We start from the raw sequence: 27362 nt of genomic DNA on the forward strand, positions 1-27362 counted from the left end.
TTTACAGAACATGATGCAGAAAACGATGCTCGGGGTGATTTAGGAATTGGTTCCCTATAGCTATTTTTTTTTATTATTCTTTATTTAAATCATCAGCAATTGACTGATACCAAACATGATTTTTATTTAGCTAATTTTATTCTTTAATTTCTCAGTTTTCATTTCTGGAATTGGTTGACATTGTATCACGTTGTGCGTATGATGTATAATAATGTTGAATATAATATAAATTATAGAAATGGAGTATAAATAAAGTTATTTGTTTAGGAAAGCAGCCTTCTGAGTACCTTTGCAGAGTCTTACTGGTGCAAAATCGATGCACATTCCACATCCAGAAAAGGTTTATTTTCATTCTAGCTCAAAAATGATTCAGTCACCATATTAGTAGCCTGTAATTTTTTTGGCATTGGTCTCAACAATCCCATATCAGTCGGGCCCTAACACATTTTATCAGAACAATGTTAACGATAATGAGAATAATGTAACTAGAGGTAAAATGATGTCTTCTGTATAATCCACTGACATTGCATTAATATTTTTATCAACCCTGTGCGCAAGTAGACTTTTTGTGCACTGACAAGGTTCCTGTTCTTTCAGAACTCTGACAGCGGATCCAAGACAGCAGCAGATCCCCAGAATCCCTCACAGGGAAGTGAGAAGAGTGAAGAGCCCTCAGACTGCCACTCGTCCTCCCCAAAGAAACGCTTGATGTTATCTCTTTCTGAGAAAGAGAAGCTTCTGAACTGGAACATGCTGGTCACACCAGAGGAAACTCAGATCAACACAAACACACAGCAACATAAAGACCAGGTGGAGTACCAATGTTAGTGGTTCTAGAGCATAATGAGCCTGCACATGCATACTATTTTCAGCTCTCTATCGCTCGCTAGTCCTTCCAGTGTAGCGCAGTGATCCAAAGACAGTGATGTGAGTGAGATAAGAGAAGTTAATTCCACATTATGTTAACCGCATATTTCCTGTCCTCTGATGTTTTATCAGGTACAAGCAGAAGCAGATAAGCTTCACACAGACTCGAGCCAGGACGGGGAACCATCCCAGAGCCAAAACCCTACCTCGGCCTCCTCTGCCTTCAGGCTTATAGCAAACGCCTTCAGGAGGACATTTGGTGGGACGAATCCTTCCAGCAGGTCCAATACCGCAGTCACAATGTTTGTATAAAATACTTTATTTTAAGAAACACATTAAAGCTGCTGTAGGAAAGATTTTTCTGGGCAAATCCAAACATTTTATCAGTCTAAACTGTGTCTTTTGCGGTTCATTTCTGGATTTAATTCAGATTTAATGTACATTATGGTTTGTCTTTGGCTTTGCCAGGAGGACCAAACGTGAAGGCCCCCGCAAACAGAGGCCCATGTCCGAAGGAACGTTGAACTTTAGCTCCCTCTTCAGCGCCCTGGGTCCAGAGCCTCCCAGAGCTGAAAAGAAGGCCGACACGCGTGAAGCTCGGTTGGCGTCTGTAGGGGCCAGTCCGTGGGGGGCTGGGCGAGACCTGCCCTCTCTGTTGCAGCAGGTGTCCCTAAAGGGCCGAAGAGACTCTGGAGGGGTGTTCTCCGACGACATGGCATCGCTGCCAGGCAGGAAGGTTAACTTGTTTTCATCCTTGAGGCTGAGGAAGAGGGAGGCGTCAGAGAGTGAGAGGCAGGACCAGGAGATGCAAAAGGAAATCAGGATGATACTCACCAACCTCAGAAACGACGGTGAGTGCAGTGATTCACAACCTTTTTTGCACATGATCCTTGTAACCTTTTTGGGCCACTTTGGAGCAGTGCAACAAACTTGACATGTTGGCCTCTTATAAAGTTGTTATGCCGAACGTGTTAGCGGTCATCACTTGCTTATTACCACATCCAGCAGACATCAAGGAAAATAAGTTAATTAGTTTGGAGGTATATTTCAGGCGACCTGATGAACGTGTATGTAATTCCTGAGGGACATATCTTACTCTTTAACTGCTAGAAACTCAGCTATGTTCACTATGTTAATTTTAGCAGCTTTAAAGTGAAACAATGTCCCCTTGTAACAAGCTGCTGCATATGAGTGTTACGGATAGAGTCATACCCTGGGCATAAAGGGAGCGTACCTATGTTCCCCGCTTTGTATGTGAACCCTTTTTTGAAAAAGAAAAACGGTTTATAAAACGGTTACCGACTATGGCAATATTAAAGTGACATATTCCAATTTAAACAGTGTCTATTAACAAAAATCATTAATAAACTATTGTTCTTACAAAGAAATAGGCCATCCTGGCCAGCAGTTGCTATGGAACGTACTATCTTGGTGTAATTTAGCCTGTTGCCGGCCCTGTTAGCTTAACCGAGCATAGCCTAGCATAGCTTGTAGCCATTGTGAAGTTTGTCAAACTGAATAAATGCCACACACATAAACACTAAACTGCTTTGCTAGCTCAATCATGTTGTAGCTAAGGTATCTGCTTAAAAAAACTAATTTTCTATAGACAGATTTGAGCAACAGCGACCGTTTCTACTGCCCATTCAGTCACCAGTCAACTTAAGCTAACGTTAGCTTGTAAACATCTTGAAGTTTCTCAAACTGAATAAAGAACACACATAAACACTAAACTGCATTGCTAGCTCAATCCTGTTCTAACTAAGATATCTGCAGATTTTTTTTCCCTTTGGACAGATTTAGCTATTGCGTCCGTGAACATGTGGTTTTAGCTTAAGCTAAAGATGGCACCAGTGTCACGACGCACCGGCACAGCTGATTGACATTTCCAATAACAGAGAGTGTTAGAAATAAGGATAACATGATAACAGGATTACAGGATTATATATAAATGAGGAAATATATTGTAAAAAATAAGACTATCACTCTATAAATATTTTTTACTAAATAACCCTAACCAATCACTTTATAAGCATGTTGAAATCTTATGCAAGTTTATGTTAGGAATTAGGAATTCAACGTCATACCTGTGGTATACAGGAATAATACCATGACTAACAACCAATCGGATTGCTTGATAAGAGCCATCTGTTTTATAATATCCGTTTAAGAAGTTTCTTTCGTTACAATGCAAAGATACAGAACAAAAAATATCAGTAGGCACATCAATAAATATAAAAATATATAAAAAAAGGCACTAAAATTCAAAATAAGTATGACTGTCACTCATCATGGTTTAAGAAGAAAAGGAAAGAATAAAAACATTTTGTAAGCATCTCCATACACAGGTGCACATCAAATGTCTCCCACTTGTGTGTTCCCTTATTTCACATTGTGAATTATTTTTTCTTAATAACAAAATAAGAACAATAGACTACAGAGCTGTCGTGAAATCATCCCCTTCCAGAAACTCTATAAATGAGCCCCACATCATTCTGAATGTGTTATATTTCCCTTTAATAGCGTGTGTAAGTTATCTAAGGCAAGGCAATGCAGTAGCTCCTCAACCCGGGTTCGCTTGCTTGGTCTGTGAACAGATAGTGCAACTTTATGTTTAGCTTCAAGAAGACAAAATATGACCATCTTCTTACTGCTATTAATAAGCGTACTGCTTGCTGGGAAACATCCAAAAATACAAAACTTGGGACAGAGTCGAAGCTTTTCCTCAATAAAGATGGATACAATTGCAATAACCTCTTTCAAAAATCTTGAATGATGGTGCATTCCCAGAGGCAGTGAAACAAACCACCTTTACGTATACCACATCTGACACAAGTATCTGGTGTATTGGGGTAAATACGATGTAATAATTATGGAGTAAAGTTTGTTCTTATCAACCATTTGTAGTGAAGGATTTTGAACCTTGTATTTAATGTTTGCACCCGGCTTTGGAAACATATCCTGCCACTCTTCTACAGTGATATATCCATTAAGGTCTGAACACCGGTCTGCCGTTTTACAAGTTATAAATGGAAACAGTTGTTTTTGTACAAACTTAAAATGTTGCCCTGCTATTCACGCCTTTTTATTTATTTTGTTCCAATCTAGCCTGCAGACAGCAGAATGCTGAAGAGCCTTCCTCCAGTGACGATGAGAATCGAAACCTGACATCCAAGCAGAAGGTTTGCATTTCTATGTACTGAAAGACAGCACAATGCAGGGATTTGTTAAACATACCGAATTTGCGTCCATGTCCATTTTCTGAAATGTTGTGTACATCCTGTTCCAGCTGTGTCCAGAGAGACAGAGAAGGAAGCAGGAGAAGACGGTGGCCGAGCAGGCCAAAAGAGAACAGCTGAAGAGGCTTCACAGAGCTCAGGTGCTATTATTTCTTTCCTTTTAGGTGCACTCATTTAATAGAATGGTTCAAAGTGGAGAGCTGTCCATAGTCTCAGCATATTGCATCTCTTAGTTTGACTTGACATTCTCACTGAAGGGCCGTCTGCTAGTGAACAGGATACATTTTACATTTTTGAACATTTACCTGATGCTTTTAAAGTAAAAAGGTGTATTATGAAATATTTGGAAATGGTTAACACTCAAGTGTTTGCTCGGTCTGACTCATCTGAAAATATCTGTATTATGTCTAGTTCAAGTACTTTTGGTATCATCATTCTTCACCAAGCTTCCTGTTGGATTCTGGTGCTGTGTAGGGCTGATTCTTTATTATATCTGTGTGCGTACATATTGAAGTCACACTAGCTGAAATGTTGAAACCTTTGGGTTTCAAAGGGGAAATCATCTCTATGTTTCAGTGTATTTGCCCACTTAAGGGAATAGTTCAATATTAGCGAGAAATATACTTATTCACTTTCTCTCTAAGAGTAATAATAATAATACATTTTATTTGTATTGCACTTGCGTTGGTGAACAGGAAGGTTTTATGGTCTTTTTTAAAAAGCATCTGTAGTCTAATGGGCCCTCAGGTGGTCAGGGAGGGCGTTCCATAACCACAGAGCAGCCGGGGGAAAGGCCTGACCACCCATGGTGCGGAGCTCGGTTCTTGGAACTTGGAGGGTGTTTGAGGCACCAGAACGGAGGGTGCATGAGGAAGTATGGGGGATGAGGAGTTCCTTGAGGTATAGGGGGACATGTCCGTGAATGCAATGGTGGGTGAGGAGAGAGAATTTGTACTCGATTTCTGAGTGGGACAAGGAGCCAGTGAAGAGATTTCAGGATGGGGGTGATGTAATTGTGTTTGCGTACCCTCACCAGGATCCTGGCAGCACTGTTCTGGAACTATTGCAGTCTCTGAATGCTCAGGCCAGAGATCCTGATGAGTAGCAAAACCATAGTAATCGAGCCTGGTTTAAAGTAGATAAACCCTCGGCCACTATTCTTTAAAAATGAATAATAGTTATGGGATCCATGTCAATATTGTTTATTTAGGTTATGTGATTATATAAAAGAAAAAATACTATAAACTTATGTCATTGGATGGTTTAAACTCCTACATATGGATATCAGTAAGGGCCTTAAAATTCAATGGAACCACAAGGTGTCGGATTAATCATACAAGAAACATGTTAATTGGTATCTTCAGAGGTGCTGGCTCGATGGTTTTATCACGTCCGGGCCTTTGAAACCATTTCCTGTATTCACGCTAAGTTAACCACCTGCCGGCTATAGCCTCATTTTTAATGTACAGATAGGAAAGAAGGTGAACACGCCGTTTCCCCCAAAATATCAAACTATTCCTTGAACTCTAATGGACTCTAGCCATGCAGATGGTTTTATGTTGTGTCCAGATTTTGAGATATCTGTCTGAGTTTTTTTGCGCCAAAAACAGTGAAGGTTAATGGAATATTGTCTGTGGTGCTCACAGCATTAAACATTAAAAAAAACCTCATCTCTTTCCAGAAATTATGTTCCGGTCATTCAAATGTTTTATTAAACACCACAAACTAAAATATTTTAACTTAGGTGGAATAGTAGTGAAGGCAGAAACCTCAGAGAAAGATATTTCATAACCTGGACCAATAAGAATTTCCCTTGATCATGTGTGTCATATAACGTCCCATTTTGTATTTGCTCAGGCCATCCAGAGACAACTGGAGGAGGTTGCAGAGAAACAGAGTGATCTAGAGGAGAGAGGTGTGGCTATAGAAAAGATCATACGAGGAGAAACAGGTATGGAAACAGTTGCTGAACACACACACCAGTGTTTTACTGAGGTCTCGAACCAGAACTTACAAAGTTACTTTAAGACAGAGCATTGAAGTAGAGATCATTTCCGGTGTTGCCGGTCCAGTCCGATGTATGAGCTTAAACCGGTTAGATTTTATGCAAACCGGCTGAACTGGCATTTGTCATTATGACAAGTTCTGGCCAATTAAAAGTTATCTGTGTAACGTTCAGAAAACCCTTGTTGTTAGTGACACCTGTGGCCATTGCAGTCAGCCTGCTGCTGTAGTCGAGAGCAAGTACTGGCCTAAAACAATAAGACTGAACGTGATTGACCGACATCATGTTGACTGAATGCTGTAAAATGTATTATAATCATATTTAAAATAACAATTGCTTGCTGTTTGCAAATCCCCAATACCACAAAGCAGCCGACGGCAGATTCATGCTAAGGAGCCAAGCCACAGCCAGCTGGCCAACATTTTGCTTATGTTACAGTGAGCTAAGTTTGGCAAATAAGCGTCAGCCAGCTTGCTACGCTAAATTGATTAGCCGTTGCTTTCTTCGTTGTAACATTGGCTGATAAAGTAAGTTGCAAATGGGAAGCCAGCCAGAAGAGCCCAGGGAGTCTGGATGATTTAACTGATTGTATCCGCAGAAAAAGTATTTTGCCATGTCTGCTAGCTAGTAGCAGACTCCGTTTCTAAGCCAATGTTCGCTAATGTTGCACACTGTTCGTTGTAGGAGAGGTGAAGAGGGACAAGAGACTCTGTGACTCATTTCAGGTCATGTTACAACCCGTTTGCCCATTTGCAATAAAAAAACAACAATTAATATACACAGCAGTGGTGGTAGGGAGGAATGGCGCATGTTTCTTTTACTAGAAAGAAATGTGTTTTTTGGGGTGTGGGATGAGACATGGCTGAGAGAAAAGATGAAAAAGATGTAAGACGGTATATACGCTGTAGGAAAAACGTCATGGCTTAGAGGTACATTATTGCCGACTAGTGGACTGGAGTCACAACGCTCTCATTCATAATATGATACCCGTTTGAAATGGGTTTTTTTCACTGGGTCAAGCCTACTCTGAACCACAACATCTTGGTTCAATCTAAATCTACTCAGTCAACTCCACTTTGAAAGCGTCATTCTTTCTCTTTTTTGGTTTCTGTTCCCATAATTTTCAGACCATTCATTAAAAAAACATTGGCAACAGTTTATGTCTGTACTCTCAATAGACAGTGAGACTTCATTGTTGCTTCATCTTTTTCTACAGTACTGGCCTTTCTTTGTGCTCTAGTGAATGAGGTCTTGTCACATTGATGCAAAGCAGATGCCCTGTCTGTGTCTGTGCTTGAGCTAGATTCCAGCATAATTTTTTTTGTAATGGCTTTATGAGACTAATTCAGTAAGCTCACCAAGACCAAGAAAGTGGATCATACATCACTCCAGTTCTGAGGCCTTTACACTGGCTAACCATCTGTCAAAGAATTTATTTCAAAATACTACTGTTGGTTTATTAAGCACTGAATGGTTTAAGGCCAAAATACATTTCTGATCTTCTGCTACATTATCAGCTATCCAGAGCTCTCAGGTCAAACTTCAGAAAGTTGCATGTTCGCTTCTACTCTCTCGTTCTTTTAAATCAAGGCTGAAAACGTTTCTGTTTTTGACGCTGCCTTTTATTAAATCAAACCATTATTAATTTCTTACACTCATAAACTGTTTAAAAATGGACGTAGCCTCTCCATCGAGGTCCGTTCTCTCACCTTGATCCAATCATATTCACCTTTGGGAGCCACCATCTTGGCAGACTTTGACTCCGCCTCATTTCCTCTTACCAAAAAAGGGCATTGATGTGATGTTAGGGGGAAGGAGATACGTCCATCTGACGTTTACTGAATTAGCAACATTAGCACGACTGCCGGGGAGCTAGGCTAACAGAACACTCTGCTAGATAAACGGGAGAGTCAATGTTGAGATTTTTTTGCCGGGACAGGGAGGGAACAGGAGTCATTTCTATGTATTACCTGTGTCTCTAGCAGAGATTACACCGGCTCTACGAGTCAAGTACTATTCAAGTCATGGTGGCTATTCAATTAGCATAACAGAGCTAATGTTAACAAGTTGTGTTCCTAAACTATCTGTTGGTACAGTCGATCAAAGAGAAAACCATCTTGTCACTCATGGTAACACCACCACACGAATGACCGCACTCCAGGTCGGGATGACGGCGTTAGCATGCTAATGATGCTAATCCTGACAACTAGCCTCCAAGAAGAAGTAAGGACGAGCGGCTAGCTGTCACTCAAGATACCACGCCCCTAATTATTCATAAACTTTAACCTCCAATAAAATAAAAACTAGCCTGGTACAAAAAAATGCCCCCCCCTGCTGTGGCTGAAAACGGCGCTTTGAGAGCAAGGACATGCAGCAGTGAATTTGCGTTGTAACTCAAGAGGCCGTGCCCCTAATTATTCATTAACAATTATCATCCTAATTATCCATGTTGTCATGGAGATATGACCTAAACATACAGACTAGAATGTTTTTTATGTACCAGGTCTTAAATAGGTTTAATGATGCTGTGAAAACGGCCTGTTTAACATGGGGGTCAATGAGAAACTGCTCTATTATGAAACCTACCCCTAGTGGACACTCAGATAACTGCAGTTTTTGGCACTTCCATACTGGATCAACCAGGAAGTCGCTGTGGTGGGGTCTTGCTTACACTGCACTTGTACTCTTGTATTTTATACTTGTCCTATTCTATTTCTTATTCTCTCTAATGACGTTTATACATGTTTCTAATTGCTTTTTAATGTTTAATGTAAAGCACTGTTCTTTGTAAATAAATTTCCCTTGCTCTACCTTATGTATTAATGTAAAACTCTGAAATATTTTTCTCTTTCTTCTCCATCCTGCCTCTTTCCTTCCCTCTATCTTGCTACATTCCCCCCATCGATCCCCGACTTTTCTTCCTCACTCTTCCCCTCCCAGAATCATCTCAGACAGATGACAGTGACGAGGCCCAGCTCTATCAGACCTGGTTTAAACTCGCTCTGGAGAAGAACAGATTGGCGCGCTATGAGTCTGAGCTCATGATCTTGTAAGGGACTGCGTCAGATCACACATGGAATAATGACAAACATAAATTGTGTAAATATTGTTGCAATCCCCATTTCTCACCAGTAGAGGTCACTGAATCTTCTGCTCTTTTTTAGTGCTCAGGAGCTGGAACTGGAGGACACACAGAGCCGACTGCAGCAAGATCTACGGCACAGGATGGCAACAGAAGGTAAGGGTTGAACGGGCACAAACGCACAGTCTGATAGTCAGACGTGATAGTACATAAACTTCTCCCTCTGCCCTACTCCACCTTACTCCAGATACAAAGAAGAGTGCCTCTGAGCTGCAGGAGGAGCAGGAGATCCTCTCAGAGATCATGAGGACGGTGGAGAAACGAGATATGTTGGTCTCTGTACTGGAGGAGCAGAGGCTGAAGGAGAGGGCTGAGGATAGGGACCTGGAGAGCCTTGTGCTATCCAAGGGCTACGAGTTTCACTGGGCCCAGGCGGATGACAGCTGGGGGCAGGAGAAGCTGGAGTGAAGGTTGAATGTTGAGCACCTCGGGGGTAAAGAGCAGGATGGATAGTAAAAGGTAGAGATGTGCTCAGTGACATTTTTACCATGTTAGTCTGTGCCTCGCTTGCTTTCGTAAAGCTACAAATCTAGATGTGTTGAGGATGGAGATGTCATGAGAGTCTATGTGTTTATTCACCCTCAATAGGACAGCGTGGCTTCATCTTGTCTCGCTTTGTGCTGCTATGCTGAGGTCAGACACTGAGGAAGAATGGATATGGAGCCTGAGCTAATGACTTCTTTCACAGCCACGGGGGCTAATACATTCACTGCCATGAAGGTTATTTGACCTTCAGAAGTGTAATCTGTCACTGCCCATGCTGACAGCAAGCTGCAACTTGATGTACAATATGTTTAACCACTTCTAATAATGTGACTGACTGCCTTGTAACATTCTGGTACACCTCATAAACCAATGTGGCCGCCTAATCAAGAGCTGCTTTGTGTGGTTGCTTGCCTAAAGAGTGGAATTGTTGTGACGGACTTGTTATTATTGTAACACTGGATAGCACACGAAACGACTCAACACTTTCCCTGATGTTTGAGTATTTTGCACAGTGTGGTTTGTTTTACATTTGTATCATAAATACAGAAATATGTTTTATGTAAATCCCTGTTAGGCACGTAGTTATGTGTGCGTGTGCAAGCTCTGTTGTGTAATGTTATTTTTCACTTTGTGCTGGAATACTGTCAAACTAAATTCAATTGCATTTACACCCAGTGAACACATGAGAAATGGAATCCTAACTGACACATATTTGTAGCCAGCTGGTAAAATGTGCCTTCGCCAGGTGGCTGAAAATGTCAACTTTTTACAGCTCTGTCGTGTCTGTGGCATCACTAACTGGGGCAAGACATGTCTGAAAGTGTTGATGTAATTCAGAGTGAATTTACCCTGTGACTAACTATTTATAGGTTAAACCATGGTTGTTTCAACTTGCTGGTTTTAACCTAGTGTTTGGGCTGTTAGTCCAAATTAATAATGTGTTTACATGAGTTTTAATCCCAGGACAATGATCTACACTTCTCTTTGGGTCCCTGGACTTTAAATGTTAGGTTTGTTTATATTTTGAACACACTATCAGAATAAGTTATGTTTTCGTTATAAAAACTGTAAATGTGTGTTATGCTTGTATATGTAGCGTTATGCTGCTGTGAGTCTTTTAAATGAGAAAAACAATCTTAAATAAAAAGTGAACTCTAAATTTTGAGTAAGTTACTTTTATAATGACTAATGTAAGTTGTTATAATTGAAGTTAGGATCAACGATGGACTTTTGGGCTTGCATTTATTATTTTGTTGGGATTTGAAAAAGTAAGAAAAACAAAATTATTATTAAACTCCATTTAAAATGTTTGACTATTTAATTGAGGTATTTATGATTTGCCAACATGTTTACATTAGCTAAAATAGGATACGTTAGCAAATCCTGAAAAGCAATAAAATGTCATGATGGTGTGTCACCAATGTAGGCCTACATTTAATACTAAAGGTTGAATCTGGAGAATTAACAGAACACCGCCATTTTGTGTCTCCTGATCATAGTTGCAACAACAAAAAATAATTCCAGCAGTCGGGTTGCCAGGTTCGTTGCAGAGTGTCAGTGATCAGCCTGCTCCATGTTAGCGATGAATCAAACAGGGGAACCACCAAGTTCAACTAATTCATTAATTTTACAATAGTAACGTTAGCCAGTCTTCAGCTGAAGTCTTTCTTTGAGTGCTGTGTAATCCATTAGCTAGCTCTCAACTCAAAATGATTCCTTGTTTCTGTAGCAACAACAGACAACCCTGGCAACCCAGCAACGCTCAACGCTATTGGCTGCTACAGTGGAAACAGAATGTGACAGAAAGTCATTGTCAAACCTGTAAGAAAAAATGTAAATATTAATTCAGACTAAATCTATTTTTTTATGGAAACGCAATACTTCAATTCTGTAGGCTACCCCTCAAAACTCACTGTGGGTGTATTATGTATTACTTAAAAAATATAGCTTTTAATAAAGATTCTACATATTCAACCTTTAACCATTCAAACTGCCTCTATGGTGTATGTAGGTGATACGTTTACTCCCACTTTGATTATCTTAGCAAAATACTATATCCATAAAATGATTTGGCTGAACAAACTACCCTCCTTTTTGTTTTTTTAAAGATCCAGATTTTAAAACCGTAGTTTAGTTATGGAAAACCTAACTCTCAAAAATAATAAATTGGCAAAAACTATTAGATTATTTAGACATTTCAGATTTACTCCCTTAGTTTAGCAGACCACATTCTTTTTTTCTTTTGTTTGTTATTCTTCATTCCCTTATGTTTTAGCCTACTGTCTTTGTACATTTTATTTTAATTCCTGCATTTAGATTAACACATTTACGGCATCGTGTATGACTCGTAAAAAAAAGGTATAATTCAAGCTTGGAACATGTAAGAAAAGTAATGAACTGAATCTCCTCAATAAAGTAAGAGTAAAAACTTTGTGGGAGCCCTCCTCTCCTGGTACCAGCTCCCACTTCCGCGGTCAGCTGCCTCCCGCTTGCTCATTGGCTCTCACCTAAAAGGAGGAGGAGCCAGAGGAGGAGCCAATCACTTCCGCCGACATGAGAAAATGCCTGGAATTCCGTTTCCGCTTTAGGGAGTTGACGGTGATTTCTTTCCCTTTTTTTTAACTTGACTCTCCAACTAACTTTCATTTCCACGACAACTCGGACAGTTTTGTGTTAACTGTCCCGGATTAAATCACCGCTACGACGATGGCGTCTTCTCCTCAGAAGTCCCCCTCCTCTCCCAAATCTCCGACGCCTAAATCCCCATCTTCCAGAAAAAAAGACGACTCTTTCCTGGGAAAACTTGGTGGAACTTTGGCAAGAAGGAAAAAGGCTAAAGAAGGTAAACAGCCAGCAAAAGAACGAGCAACAAACTGACAGGGACCGTTACCGGCTGTTTGTAACGTTGTTATATTGTTTTTGGAAGTGAAGAAAATAGTCATTACAGTATTATACATCATAACGGACAACGGTAGCAAGTCTCGCAGTGTAGGAATCCCCACAAATCTGCACAAATTCACTGCGCACCCGTATTCCAGAGAAGCGAACACTTTTAACACTCATTTCTACTTATATTTATCACAAAGAAACACCATCAACGCGACGTGCGGTTACTTGTGTGGCGGCCTGTGTCTGTCTCCATGTACGGTATTGAATCCGCTACTACTGTAATAAGTGAGGAATGAGGCACGAGTAAACACAGGCCCGTCATACACACACAGGCAACACCCTCCCCGGGGACAGTGGCAGGAATTGTTGCAAGGTTGATTCCCAGGGCACTTTCAAATTCTGACCAGCAGTCCTGGAGCTCATAGGGATTGCTCGGACTCTTCAGTTTCCCATTAGTTACAAACCTGGCCACGTTGGACTTTAATTACCAATAAGAAATTCAAAAAGTCGCCTTTTAAAATGCCCACTTCAGTAGCCGGGCAGGCAGGACTCTTTTAATTTAATTCAATTTTTATTTATAGTGCTAAATCATAACAGGATACATATCAGGATACTTTACAGAGTAGGTATAGACCACACTATATGGTGGTAAATTACATATTTAACATTTTCGTTGGTGTACCCTCTGTGATCCATCCCCTTTTTTCAAACTAATCAGCTAAACTGACCATTTTAAAGCATTTTGAAACAAAATCCGAGATGATTTTGTTACATGAAAGTTTATGCAGTTATATTTATCTTTACAAGGCCTAGACACTTGCTTCGTGATCAGGGTGAAACAGTTAACAATGTAGGTTCATCTATTTTTTAAATACTATTGATGATACCTAACTCTAATGAGCCCAGGACTACTTGCAAAACATGTGCCTTAACAAAAAAGCATCTCAATCGATGTGTTCAAACTAAGCGATAAAGGATTTGTACACACCAGTATCCACATCCGGCAAGGCTCTGGACCTGGTCCCCCTTGGGACCAGAACATGAAGGCCTGAACAAATCCCTAAACTGTCTTTTAAATGCAGATGTATATAATAATTTGCCAAGTTAAAGGTTGAATATGTAGAATCTTTATTAAAAGCTATATTTAAAAAGTATTTCATACAACCATGGGGCGTTTTGAGGGGTACAGAATGATATTATTGCTTTTCCATAAAAAATATATTTAGTCTGAATTAATATTTTAAAAAAATGTTTGAAGGGTTTGATAATGACTTTCTGTCAAATTCTGTTTACATTGTACCAGCCAATAGCGGCCGGCATTGCAGGCTGTCTGTTGTTCGGTGCAGCTACTGTAGGCTGGCACTGGGTGAAAGCCTCAGTGAAGGGGGCGTTATTTGTTCCAGCAGCCGAGTGACCGGTGACAGGCAAAAACTAGAGTCAATATATGCCAAGCATTAAAACGCTGCGTTTCTCCTTGATCGTTAAGCTAACTTTCATGTTTACTTAGCTGTGACGGCTAACGGTAGCTGTCAGTCAAACTCTTCTGCGATACTTGATTTTATGGTGCGATTTGCCGAAGTGGATGGATTCAAACAGGCTCAAACTGACTCTGGCAACCCAACTGCAGGAATTATCTTTTGTTGCGACTACGATCTTGAGACATTAGAGACCTACCGTCATCCACTGAGTTGTTGATGAATTTACCTAGATCCAAATTGAAGACAAAGGGCGATCATGCCTTCTCTGTGTCTGCTCCCAAACTCTGGAACAACTTGCCATTACATGTTAGACATGCAGGATCCATGGAGAGGTTTACGTGTGCTATAAAAACACATTTTTTCTCATTTGTCTTCTAATCCAGCCTAGTTTTTTGTTTAACATGTCTATGTGCATTTTAACATAATATTGCACTGTTGTTTATGACTACTGTAACCGTGCACGTATGTGTATGTGCATGTATGCACATATGTTTGTATATGTGCAGGTGCTACATGCATTTGTGTGCGAGTATGTGTGATGATATGCATGTTTACCTGTTTCTTGTACATGTGTTCTTTTTGTTTTTGTCTCTGCTCTGTGAAGCACTTTGGGTGACTGTTACAGGTCTTTTTTAACTGTGCCCTATAAAAAAAAGTGAACTTGAACTAGATGGCGGTTTTCTGCTCATTCTCCATATTCAACCTTTAAGGTCTAATAGTTATTACCAACTAGATACAATACTGATGCTGGTATTGTTTTCAGCGTGTGCATGCGTGTGTGCGCGTGTGTGTGTGTACAGGTGTTTAGTTTAGATCAAAATGAAGGTTGAGTTCATAGAGGGGTGTGATCTGAGCAAGCCCCCTCCCCTTTAGGTCGCTGGCTCGATTTGGTGTCATGGCTGGTATGATCCTAAGTGGTCGTATGTCTTAACATTGTAAATTTTGGATTTATATTTCCCATCAATATATTAGCGGGGACATGCCCCCTCCCCCCATATTACAATAAAAAATTAAATATATTCCTCCCCAATATATATTCTTACTACAGGATTGATTTGGAAATACAGTAGACTGTACAGCAGAGAGGCCGGGTTTTATCATGGGCTGAGAAAGGTCTCTCTTAATTGGATGATTACTTTGTGTCATTCAGGATACTGTTGCACAGCTGAGCCCCATTTTATGTTGTCTTTGTCTACAGGACATGCATACAATCACATTATATTCCTGCTGGCTTGTGTTCAACACACACACACACACACCAGTGTGTAAGATGTCTGCACTGTGTCCTGTGATTTGATGGAAAACGTGGGCTGGTCGCTCTTGTGGACATCATTGATTCAATTTTAGTCCTTGTGACATTTATGGCAGTCAGTGTGTGTGCTCGGGAGAGAGGAGTAAAGGCAGGATGGAAAAGGGGGTAAAGGAAGAGTTAAAGAGCTATAAGATGGGGACGAGATGGTATGAAAATAGGGGAGAAGGTCAGAAGGTTTGAGAGTATCACTTAGGGCTACCCATTGACAGACACAAACTGCGGTGTGGATGTAGTGAAAACAGAGTATCGGGGGCTGGTGTCTTATTAGAGACTAGTAAACTCAGCCTGTGAAGGATGAGCTGCAAGGGAGAGAGCTGTTCCTGCTAGCCAGGAAAGGATGCTTGAAACTGGGGGACGGAGACAGACAGACATGGGCTGTGGAGCACTCTGCCCTCCAGGTAGGACACAACAGTAGTGTGCATTATTTCCTTACATGTAGGCAGGGTCAGATAGAAGGCATTTTCCTGACCGACGCATCCATTGATGTGGCTTTTTATTGTTAAGCTCATTTAATCAAGTGGTTGTTCTCACGTTTTATGGCACTGACCCAGAGGGGGAGGAGTAATGTACAGTCAGGGCTCTGAGGACGCTTGGGATTCCTGTTCAGTCTACTTATAATACTAACAACCAATCAAATCTGCACCGAACACTAATGTTGTGTTAATAAACGTGAGCAAATTATTTTTTAACACTTGAACCGATCCAAAATAATCATTATAATCAGGTCAGACTTGACATACCAGTATGGATAAACACCCGGTTAGTAAGTTGAATGCAATAATACCATCATCATCTCACCCTTTATTGCGTAAATCTACCCGCCATACACCTTACTAACACCCAACCTTATTTTCTATGAACTTGCTCATCCTTAAATAGCACAAGTGATAATTACAATAATAACAGATCATGCTTATTGGTGGTGTTAGTGTATCACAGCTATACCTCCACATGAGTCAGAGTAAATTGTCAGCCCGTGACAGTTGCTATACACGTCTTTGAATCCCTTTTATGCACTTATTCTACTGGAACAGAACGTGACCCATAGTTTAACATTTTTATTCTTTCTTCTGTTGCCAATCCATGAAATAATGTCTAGCTGTTCTTACATATCTCATAACCTATCTCAACTCTTTAGGTTAAACATGTATTCTCTCAAAATATTAAAATGATTGATTTCATATTAGCAGATGTGGGAATGATTGTATGTGCCCACTAGAGATACACGATATCAGGAAAATTTGTGATATGCGATACTTAAAAAGGTTAGAGTTTTAATGCAAAAGCAGCCAAACTAATTTGGTAGGCAGACAAGAAGTGCCTGTGCTTTCTAATGCAAAATCCTGCAGTTTCTGATTTTAGCAATTGTAATTTATTGTTATGCTGTGATCACACTGCCCGTGATGGACGCACAAAGTCAATCTACATATGCCATTTGAACGTGGGCGGCATGTTCCTTGCTTTACTCGCGCTACCTGCAACGCGATAGATGCTAAAATTGGTCAAGTTGAAAATATTGAACTTTTGTAGCTGAATCAAAAGCTACAACATAAGCTCCTTGGAATAAATATGAATCATTTAACTTTAATTTCCCTGCTCCCCTTTCAAATATTTCCTTCTACTCTAAACCAAACACCCCTTACTGCCTGGACTGTTTCAATAAATACATAACTTTAAACTTAATGTTAATCAAGTGAAATGTCTCTCAGTACCATTGTCCGTGTCAACGCCATGATGGAATCTGGTGTCTTCGGTCCACTTTGTTTAGCAGACTCACAAAGCTGTCCCTGCTCACTGTATTCACTGGCAACATCGCTTCAGCAGTTCCTTGAAGCTAAAAATATTGAAAAAATTAAGGAGAAACTCTGGAAAATCCTTAGCTACAAAGTAATTTCTAAGAAACCCACTACAGTAACTGAACTCACTGCTTTTTCACAAAATAAAGGCTTGTGCCTTGGTTATAAAAACATGCTAGGACAGCAGTGATATAGCCACAGCGGATATTCTATCAAATTAGGAACAGTAAAAAATGACAATATTTCCAAATAAATCAAGTATTAATACTTTGTTCTCTAATTTTGATCTCCATGACATGGCTATGAAACAATCAGATGGCTTGATTTCAGCCACCCATGTTATAAAAAACAATATAAAACACAAGCACTAACACATCCTAAGCAACTGGTCATACCAGACCAGGTAAATCTGTAGAAGTGTAACTCCTGCTTGAATTAAATTAAGTAATGGTTTATTTTATTACTTCATGTCTGACCGACGCAGTAATATTTCATTACTGTTGACTCACAATTGCCTATCAACAGACATAGAGAGCATGTGAAGGCATCACGCAGCATCAGGGGGGTGACAGCTGCAAATCTACATACAAATCATACAGGGTCTCTGCAGTTGCATCTTACCGCCAAAGCTGCCGCTAGAAACAACATGTCTCAATTCTTACGGCCTACAACTTTTAGTCTTTTTAGTTTTTCTGTTATTTTTGTTCTTTGTACAAGATCCGCTCAACACAGAATGAAGAGAATGAGGCATGTGTCACCCTGTAGGAATACTCTCGTGATATCAGAGTGTGTTCATGCAGACATACTGCACATGTAAGCATTTGTGGATGGTGTTGATTAAGAGGATGTTCCAGCGAACACAGAAATGCACAGGATGTTCACTCCATGCTTTCTCTCTCTCTCTCTCACACACACACACACACACACACACACACACACACACACACACACACACACACACACACACACACACACACACACACACACACACACACACACACACACACACACACACACACACACACACACACACACACACACACACACAGCCACAGAGATCAGCAGTGATCAAGCCTCCTCAGGTATCTGACACACTGAGAAGAATGGCATGCTGGGTTTCTAAAAAGCCTGCTGAGAAGCAGGAAGCAACACCGGTCTGTGTTTGTTTGACACCAAGAGGCTCTCAACAGAGGGTCTGTTTGTGGAATAAAGAGAACTTTAGGGTACGTCCACGCGATCAAAAAGGACCTTTATTTTCTCCGTCTTTCTGAAAAAGTTTCCCGTCCACACGGACGCGGCTTCGAGAAATATCTGCGTCCACACGAAACCAGTGAAACCCGCTAAAAACGCTGTGATACACATGCCGGGCCTGGATGTGGCACTGTAACTGCCACAGAAATACGCCAACAAGGAGAAGAAGAGACGGGGAGATGCTGTTGTGTATAATCAGAATACAAACACCGGAGAGTTTCTCTCCAGATCTGGAGACTTCGCAAATCCTCCTCTATCCTAGAGAGAAATGTGTACACTGTGTTAGTGTAGACTTTTTTGGGGTTTTGGACTCTGATGCACGAATCACTCTGCAGTTAGCGTCCTCAACGAGCAGAGGATGCTGCTGTGAGCCCTTCCCCATCCCGAAGCACTGGTTGTCTATTGAAATTCAATTGAACTGAACTCAGTTATCGACTTGTTTGGGCTGCTTCTCAGTATGGACGTACTCAGCTTCTAAGGCTAGTAGCATTGTAAAACAGTCTTTTTTAATAAACTCCGGGCAAAGCAAAAATTGTCATACATGCCACGTAAAAACCTCCAGTTATACATCTAAGCAACATTCATTCATTTAATGGATTATTCATATATAATTATAGACAGATCTATTCATACCCCGGATGGGCATTGATATTATTAAAGAAACAAAACTCTGGCACTCAGATACATAGTCTTATGTACTGGAACAAACAGGTTTGTTTTTGCCAACAATAAAAAGGACACTATTAATAAGAAGACGACTTATTATTTATGTGCACAATAAATAATAAAGTAGGCCTGCATTCAGCTGACAATGCATGTCACAGTAAATTATGCTATTTCAGGCTATTAGTAATACAGTGATTGTATAAGCCTTTTAATTGATGCATTCAAACAGTCTGTGAAATTTATTCAGCCATCTTTCATGCATTTAGAAACTCTTGCTTTTTGCCTGGACAATGTGTTTAACTTTTACGTATCTTTTGAATTTATTATAGCTTGCTCTTCACTCTGCTGCCAGTAGACTTATACATGTTTGTAGTACAGGGTCAAGGAGGCCATAACTCCAGTATCTTTACTTATCAAATGTTTGTTTGTTGCTATATTAATGCGCACAATGTTGATTACAGCTCCTTATTTCATAAATTATTAATTATTAATCGATTGTTAAGACAGCTGACAATCGATTTAAAAATTCGTTTAAAATATGCACCCCAAAAAAATAGCAATTGGAGAACATACTTTTGGGCTCTGTGAAATCATGATGGGCTTTTATAATTACATCATTTTTAAGAAATATAATTCCTGCATTCATTGATGATGAAAATAATTGTTAATTACAATCCTGGCAATCCCACATTCACCATCCTTCCACAGTAGTCACTAGAGAACTAAATGTGTAGTAATCCAGTCTCCAACAAAAGGTACTATTTACTCCTGTTTAAGCAACATTAGCTCAACGCTGCAGTGCTCAGCTGTTAGGAAAGGCAGAAAGATATTACCTGAGCAGTGTTGGTTTTGCTTTTCATGGAGATTCAAGAATAACAATAATAATGCCTGTGTTATCCTTAAAAGTCGGTTAGTTATTTAGATAAGATTTGATAAAATGGAGAAGTTGAAAATCATTAATTGAGTGTGATGATCATGTTTGTGTCTCTTTCTCCTAGTGTCTGAGCTTCAGGAGGAGGGAATAAATGCCATCAACCTTCCTCTCAGCCCTTCTCACTATGAGCTGGACCCTGAGGACACCATGCTAGGTAAGCAGCCACACTCACTGTCCCTCAGATACGTTTGCTGGAATGCCATATGGGTACATTTTGGAATTTTAGATTTTACAATGGGAATATTTTTATTTTAAGTTTATTTATTTATTATTATTTCGTTAACCTTTATTTATACTGGCATAGGTATGGTGCAGCCAGAGCACACTGGAACAACGCTAGAACAAAAACGCTGTAGTTAATCGACAGAGGAAACAGAACTAAACCTTTAGCTTCTGAAATAATCATTATAGTTATGCTGCTGTTCCCTGTGCGTAAATGTGCACAGCATCTCTCCAAATGGAGATGCACTTGAAAGAACAATGAAGCTGTCTGCTGCAGCGGACATTAGCTCTGCTATTTTTACATTGTAGAGGAATTAATTCATGTATTCCATATTCATGATGTATCATTTAATTAGGTTGTATTAAAAAATGTTTTAAAAATGCTTCATACCACATTTGTTGTTGCAGCATATTATTCTCAACACCATGAATATGTCCCTAAAATCCAAGTTGCATTACGCTTAAAATGTAAATGTTACTCAAGCCTGGCTGGTAACTGTAGTAGTTTTTATGATATTATTGTGTGGTCGATCTGTCATCATTTCTAAGAGCATGACGGATAATTTCATAGATAAGTTATGCCCATATACTGCATGTCCTTCACATCAGACCTCCACAGAGAGGAACAGTGACTGGCACAATCCCTGTCACTGAAAATGTCCCGGAAAAGTCCTGGAACATGATTAAAAGAGTGGGATCCCCCCTGACGTAAAACCTGTCACAGTTATATGATGTTAATTAGAATCAGATAAATAAGGAAGACGACCAAAATGATTATTCTCTCAAGACTTATACTTATTTACAGCACTTTCGATAGAGGTTCCTGCAATGGTGGGATTAACGTTTTTCTAGATTAATTAAGAACAATAAAAGCCCAAGAGTGACATGGCTGTGCCTTGTCTTAAGGATTTCTATCGGAGGCCTCTGGTATGTTGGTGTAACCCGGCCTATGAAGCTAGGTGGAAAGTCATTGAGCTATCTTTAATGGGAATACCTATTCGGTCAGTCTCTGGTTGCCCTGACAGATTTAATGATGTACACCGGCTGCAAAATCTCTGTGTTAGCTGCTCTTTGAAAATGAGGTCAAAAGTGGTAAAGAGATGTCAGCTCCGCAGAGATATTGGAGTGTTGAGCTGGCCTGCATTCCGTTCACACTTCCTCCCAGCATCACAGGACCACAAGTATAAACATTGGCCTAAGCCACCTCTTTCTTAGGTTAATCAAAATGGAAACCTAAACTCTTTTAGGATCTGCATCAATCTTAGGATTTGGGCAAAGAAGATTCTAATCTTCACCTACAGGTTATCCACTTTTTTTCTGAAAATAATAAAGAGCCCTAATTTACCTTTGAGAATTATTCAAATATTCATTCTTATGATTCAAAAAGGACTAAAGGTATCACTGGCAAACTCTACAAATGCTTTGTACAACAGATTATATTGGTGGTGCTAGGAAAAAGAAGCAAATATAGTGATTTCAGAAGAAAGTGGCTTCAAATTTGGAAAAATCAGCCCACTTCCACAAACTCTTATTCCCGGCGAGATTTCTGCTGGAAGAACCTGGTAAGATTTTTTATCACCCCGAATCAGAAATCCAAATGGTGTGTGAGTGTAGTGGGGTTTCTGCAGACTATGTTCATGTCTTTTGGTCCTGCCTGTGTGTTATACATTTTTGAAGGGAAGTGGCAAAGCAGAGAATCTGGAAATAACCTTTTTTTATCTTGGAAAACTTCCTGAGGGCCTCAGTAAAAGAGACACATACCTCCCAAAGATTTTAAAAAGTAATTACAAAAAGTAAAAAGTCAATTACAAAACGCTGGCTTCAGAGGAATCCTCCAACCTTGAGACTTTTGTAAACATTACAAACTCTATCCGCGCTATGGATAATTTGACTTTTATGCTGCAACTTCAAAAGGAGAAAGGAGAGGAATACTGGAAAAAATGGGGGGAAAAAAACAAAAAAAACTATTGATTCGTAGGGATGGATCTGTATGCACTGCATCTGTGTGTACTGTACCTGTGCCTACTGCGTTTTCATACTTGCACCTGTTTTGCCATGATTGTATTGTCCCGTCCTAGCCCTCCTGTTTTTTCTCTTGTGTTCATGTATGACAAATAAATTGGGAACCCTGAAAAGTTGGAGTTAGACATGTATTGCTTTTTCAGAGATAGTCTGTTTGGAGTATAGTGATAGTTTCAGCAAATATGAAAAATACAACAACATCCTCTTAATTGAAAGTTACCAACTTCAGCTTTAAAAGGGTGAGTTCGGATTCACCTGAGTCAGCAACTCACGTCTTTGCTTGGCTTGTTGCAGAATCTGTGTGAAAGGGGCTTATAATATGCACATTAAATGCTGAGATTGACTAGTGTCATTATGCCACTCTGTGACTTGGTTACTTGGGGGAAAAAATCATTTTAGTTTATTAAGATTAAAGTGGCTATTCGTCCTTATTTTGGAATATAAAGTCCAGTTCAGACCAAAGATTTGCGACGAGATGAAACTGTTTAGAACGCTGCAGCGCTGTGAACGGACCCATCATGTGACGTCTCAAACCGGCTGATGTTGCCGGCAAACTGTCAGCTGGTCGGAATGGCAGTTTTGGATGGAGGCTCAATGAGAGAGAGAAAGAAACAGAGAGAGAGGGTTGAGCGAGCTATACACTTAATAGGGAGAGGGAGCACTGAAATCAAGAAAAAAGCAGTGAATCAGAGAAATGCAGCTGTAGAAAGTATCTCACTATCACTGTCCTCCTTGTATTCCATGATGCTACAAATTATCAAGCTATGAAAAAAGCCTGATAAGTCAGAAGTTGGAACATATGTACAGAGAGTCTTTGCTATGGAAATGATAAACCTTCTCGCCTGGTCTCACTGGTGTAAACTGGCAGGTTTCAGAACGTTGCGGACCGTGCATCGCAAGTGGTTGTAAGTTTCAACTCGTCTCGTTGCGAATCTTTGTTCTGAACTGGGCTTAAAGTTCCTTCTCAGTTGCAACATTTATCATGTTTCTGCTCATCCATTAGAGGAGAATGAAGTCCGCACCATGGTGGACCCCAACTCCAAGAATGACCGCAAACTGCAGGAGCTGATGAAGGTAAGGTTATTTATTTTACCATCTATTTCTTATACGCTACTGAAATTTACAACTGTAACATGCTGCATCTGTTGATAACTTGCAACAAAGGACACAAGTAAGTAAAAATAAGGAGCTAATAAGCAGTGGGAAAAGTGTAAAGGTGACTTTTGGTGGACAGGCTGAATCACTCGACCCAAAACCATCCCTTCTTAGTAACTTGATGTGGCAGCATGGTGCCACGGAGCAGGCACAGCTGCAGGAACAAGCACATTTGTGAATAATCACTGGAGTCAAACAGGCAAACTCTCATGGAGAACATTTGTTAGGCTCCCAAAGGCCTCAGATTGGGGTAACGATTTATGCCCTCCTCAGCATATGGCCTAATCAACACTGGTCTGTATTCAAAAAAGTCCTCATTGAAAATCTGGGAAATGACCAGTTCATAGCCATGCAGCTGGATGAAAAGTACATTTGCAAGACAGTACAGACCATAGAAGTAATATTTGTTTTTGGTTTCAGCATGTACTCTGGACATTGAGTGAATTACTTCATAAGAAAATGCCATTACAATATGACATTCGAAGATAACTTTCAAAATGATTAAGCAAGTTCCGTTGATAACTCATTAGTCTTTTGTTCTGCCACTGTAGGTGTTGATTGACTGGATAAACGATGTTCTGGTGGGGGAGAGGATCATTGTGAAGGATCTGGCTGAAGATCTGTACGACGGACAGGTCCTGCAGAAACTATTCGGTGAGAAGTTGAACCATACACACGGAGACACAAAACTAAACTTGGCATTTTGAGCCGCTGTTCTATCATTATAGTTTTACGAAGAGGTGAATACTCATAATGAATGCATGTTGAAGTAAAGGTTTCCTTACTGAAGATTGTGTATGTGCATAAGTGTTAAGTTTTGTAATATTTATTTGTGACTGTGTACTGTGCTTCAGAAAAGCTGGAAGGTGAGAAACTGAACGTGGCAGAGGTGACCCAGTCGGAGATCGCCCAGAAACAGAAGCTGCAGACCGTTTTAGAGCGCATCAATGACTCGCTCAAACTTTCCACCAGGAACATTCGCTGGAACGTTGACTGTAAGGATAGTTTCGCTTTCGACTTTGTATACAACTGTAATGCTGTAATCTATTCTTATTTTTATGATTTATGATGATATGATTTATTTAATTCAAGTTGGCAGCTGTATATGCTCATATAACATACAGTATGTATGTTTGTTTAACTTTATGGGACAATGCGTCAGCCTCTTGTCATGGAGCATTCCGTTTTGGTCTTGTACTGTTGCAGTGTACTGTCACCAGTCAGTGTGTATTCTCTATCTGCTGAAAAGGTGAATGGATTTGAGAATACAGGGGACAGAACGTTCAGTGAGGTGCATTGCATTGTTGGGCATTGCACAGAAGTGCAAGGAACCCGAGTATGCCATCTGGAGTACTCTAAAAGAAACCGGGATGCCGCTGCATATATACACCTTATCCCAGTTATTGAATGGCGCCGACTATCTGCGCAGGCACAGCTTAAGCCAAGACACGTAAAGTAAACAGAAATACAAACAATGGAACAACGGAAACGTCTCTCTCTCTGGAGTGATGTAGAAACGGAGCTTTCTCTTTTCTAAATTAAAGAGGTTGTATCTTCATCCACTTCATCTACTCTTCTCTGATGTGGTGTAAGTGACCTTAACAGGATAGCATTGGTGCAAAGGAAGTTATTGCAATGCTCTGGAGTTGGCAACCTTTTTGATATGAAGGGGCATTTTTACATTTTCTTGTTAATCAGTGTGCAATATCAACGTCTACAAAACCCCCTCCTGCAATGTTATTTTCACTGAGCTGACTGAACACAGATCAGCAGAAACACAGATGATAAACAGGACTGTAGCTGAATACATTAGCATGGACCAGATCTTTACCTTAATGGAATCATTTAATGTCCACAGAAATCCCTGAGCTATAATAACACAATAAAACAAACAAGATAATTTGAAGATATTTGTCACATTAACACCCTTCAGTTATTTTCACTACGTCAGACAACTTTTTAAAAGTGTTGTTATTGATGTTGTTTGTATAGTTGTAATCTTTATTTTTAAAATTCTGCGTTTATTTTTTTTAAATTTTCACCCTGTGGTATCAGTATTTTCCTTGGTATCAGTATCGTGACAATTGTGACAACCCTACAACAAAGGGTTAGAAGCTCACTGAAGTACCAGTCCTTGAGCTTTTTTCCTTTAAACCAACCTTCATAAAAAAAAAGAAAATGCTTCATGACACTTTATTTCAGTTGGAAAAAGTCAAAGTACCATAAATAACAGTCAGTGTGCCAACCTGTGGCTGTGAAAGAGCCATTTGGCATGTTCATGTCATTTGTTTTAAGAGTGCCATTGGTTAAGCTGCCACGTGCCAATGGTGGAACCCGTGCCCAAGGTTGCTGACAGAGCAGAGAAGAAATTAGCAGTAAAGTGGTAGTAAATGTAGAGCGAAATGTTTCACATTTCCTGTCACAGTTTGTTTCTGTAAACACAGCACCTACGCAAATAGATTTCAGTATTCAGTAACCGTGTTACTGGTATTTATCGTGTTTACGAGAAATATGATAGCCCTACTTCTCTGTGCACACGTAAACACCATATCCCAAATATGATCAGAACAGGGATACGCCTCATAAAAGCGATATTCATGTCCATGATAACACACTCATTGTTCCCCTCATGTGTGGAGAGAACTTAGCCTGGGAATCAGACAAATCTGCAGAGTTCATGTTTCATTTGCTCTGGCAGGTACACATTTGCAAATGCAAGGGTAGAGAGCATAAGCTACATGCCAGGTTGTTTAAAGCCCTCCACTTAAAGGATTTATGTTTGAATTTACTTGTCTTGCCATTGGATTAATATGCTTCTTATTGAGCTGCAAGCTTTGAAATTGAGAACAACAGTGAATGTAGCCATGCATGTCAATAGAACTCTCCATCTCTCCTTTGATGGCACTCTTTTATCTGACACAGGGAGTAATAATGACTTAATTATCAGGCTGCCAGCACACTGCCTTTTACTTATGTCATTAGCCGTAACATGTAGGGGAGAGGGAGGCAGGTGAAAATGGATGTGGGGCACGTGGCTGAAGAGCAGATTACTGTATGAATAAGGCAAAAAAATGGATGACACGATGGAGACAGAGAAAAGCTATAAGATAAGAAACAGAATTGATTTTGTGAGAGTAGTGCACTAGAGAAGGGCCATATCGAATTCATTTATTTCAAACCAAATAATATGATATTCTTAAATGCACCTCTGGTAGAAGTCTGTCCTTGAAAGCTATTTGTGAGAGATGTCTTCAAAAATGCTAAAGAGCACAGTGAATAACATGCAATGTAATTGATTTTGCAGTCCTTTTGAGGAGCTCTCTTTTAATCAATTTACTTTTGTTTGTCCCTTCTTTCGTTCCCCATTCAGAAGCCTCAGAAAAACACTCGTCCTGATGTATCTTATTTAGATTCTCTTATGCAGTGAGGATCTAACATGTTTTATGAATGCTTTTAGCTTATCTATGTTTTGCCATTGACACGGAATACAATCAAGGGCTTTCATTAGAAACATCCAAAGGTAAATCCTATTTGTTCAGTTGACTAAAGACATGTCGCTCCGTAATGTCAGACTGAACATGCTCTTCATGGCTCATCAGTTGTTCTGTCTCTTTTCTCTGCACAAAAGCTGTTATTTCTGTGATATTTTTTTTTTTTATCATTCCAAGGCAACTTTTGGCATCTTGTGTTTGTATTTACCATTGAAGGTACTTGACCTTGGCCACATTGAATGTCGAATTCTAAATTCCTGAAAGGACGAAAAATAATAGAAACTATGTGGTTCACCTACAGGGAATTACTCACACGGAAAAAATACAAAAGATAAAGTTTTTAACAAGGTTTAAAAAACCCTTGACCTGCACCCGACCGCCGGCAGCCCCTGCCGACATTTTGTCTT

General features: G+C 39.9%; 2 protein-coding genes across 2 annotated transcripts in view; both read left to right on the forward strand.

Moving 5' to 3' along the window:
- LOC310949472 (F-actin-monooxygenase mical2b-like) overlaps positions 1–10697 on the forward strand; it is an 83161-nt gene extending 72464 nt beyond the window's left edge. Inside the window, exons 31-39 of the mRNA XM_083916946.1 lie at positions 598–810; positions 1000–1169; positions 1336–1718; positions 3976–4049; positions 4157–4246; positions 5964–6057; positions 9052–9160; positions 9276–9349; positions 9441–10697. Coding sequence (XP_083773072.1) covers positions 598–810; positions 1000–1169; positions 1336–1718; positions 3976–4049; positions 4157–4246; positions 5964–6057; positions 9052–9160; positions 9276–9349; positions 9441–9661 — 1428 coding nt within the window. The 3' untranslated portion in view covers positions 9662–10697. The remainder of the gene's footprint in view (positions 1–597; positions 811–999; positions 1170–1335; positions 1719–3975; positions 4050–4156; positions 4247–5963; positions 6058–9051; positions 9161–9275; positions 9350–9440) is intronic.
- Positions 10698–12302: 1605 nt separating this feature from the next.
- parvaa (parvin, alpha a) overlaps positions 12303–27362 on the forward strand; it is a 31049-nt gene continuing 15989 nt past the window's right edge. The window contains exons 1-5 of the mRNA XM_083916863.1: positions 12303–12581; positions 20130–20219; positions 23313–23383; positions 24016–24118; positions 24319–24459. Of these exons, the coding sequence (XP_083772989.1) occupies positions 12446–12581; positions 20130–20219; positions 23313–23383; positions 24016–24118; positions 24319–24459 (541 nt within the window). The 5' untranslated portion in view covers positions 12303–12445. The remainder of the gene's footprint in view (positions 12582–20129; positions 20220–23312; positions 23384–24015; positions 24119–24318; positions 24460–27362) is intronic.

The sequence above is a fragment of the Echiichthys vipera genome (genome assembly GCF_963691815.1).
Source record: "Echiichthys vipera genome assembly, chromosome: 7".
Lineage (NCBI taxonomy): Eukaryota > Metazoa > Chordata > Actinopteri > Perciformes > Trachinidae > Echiichthys > Echiichthys vipera.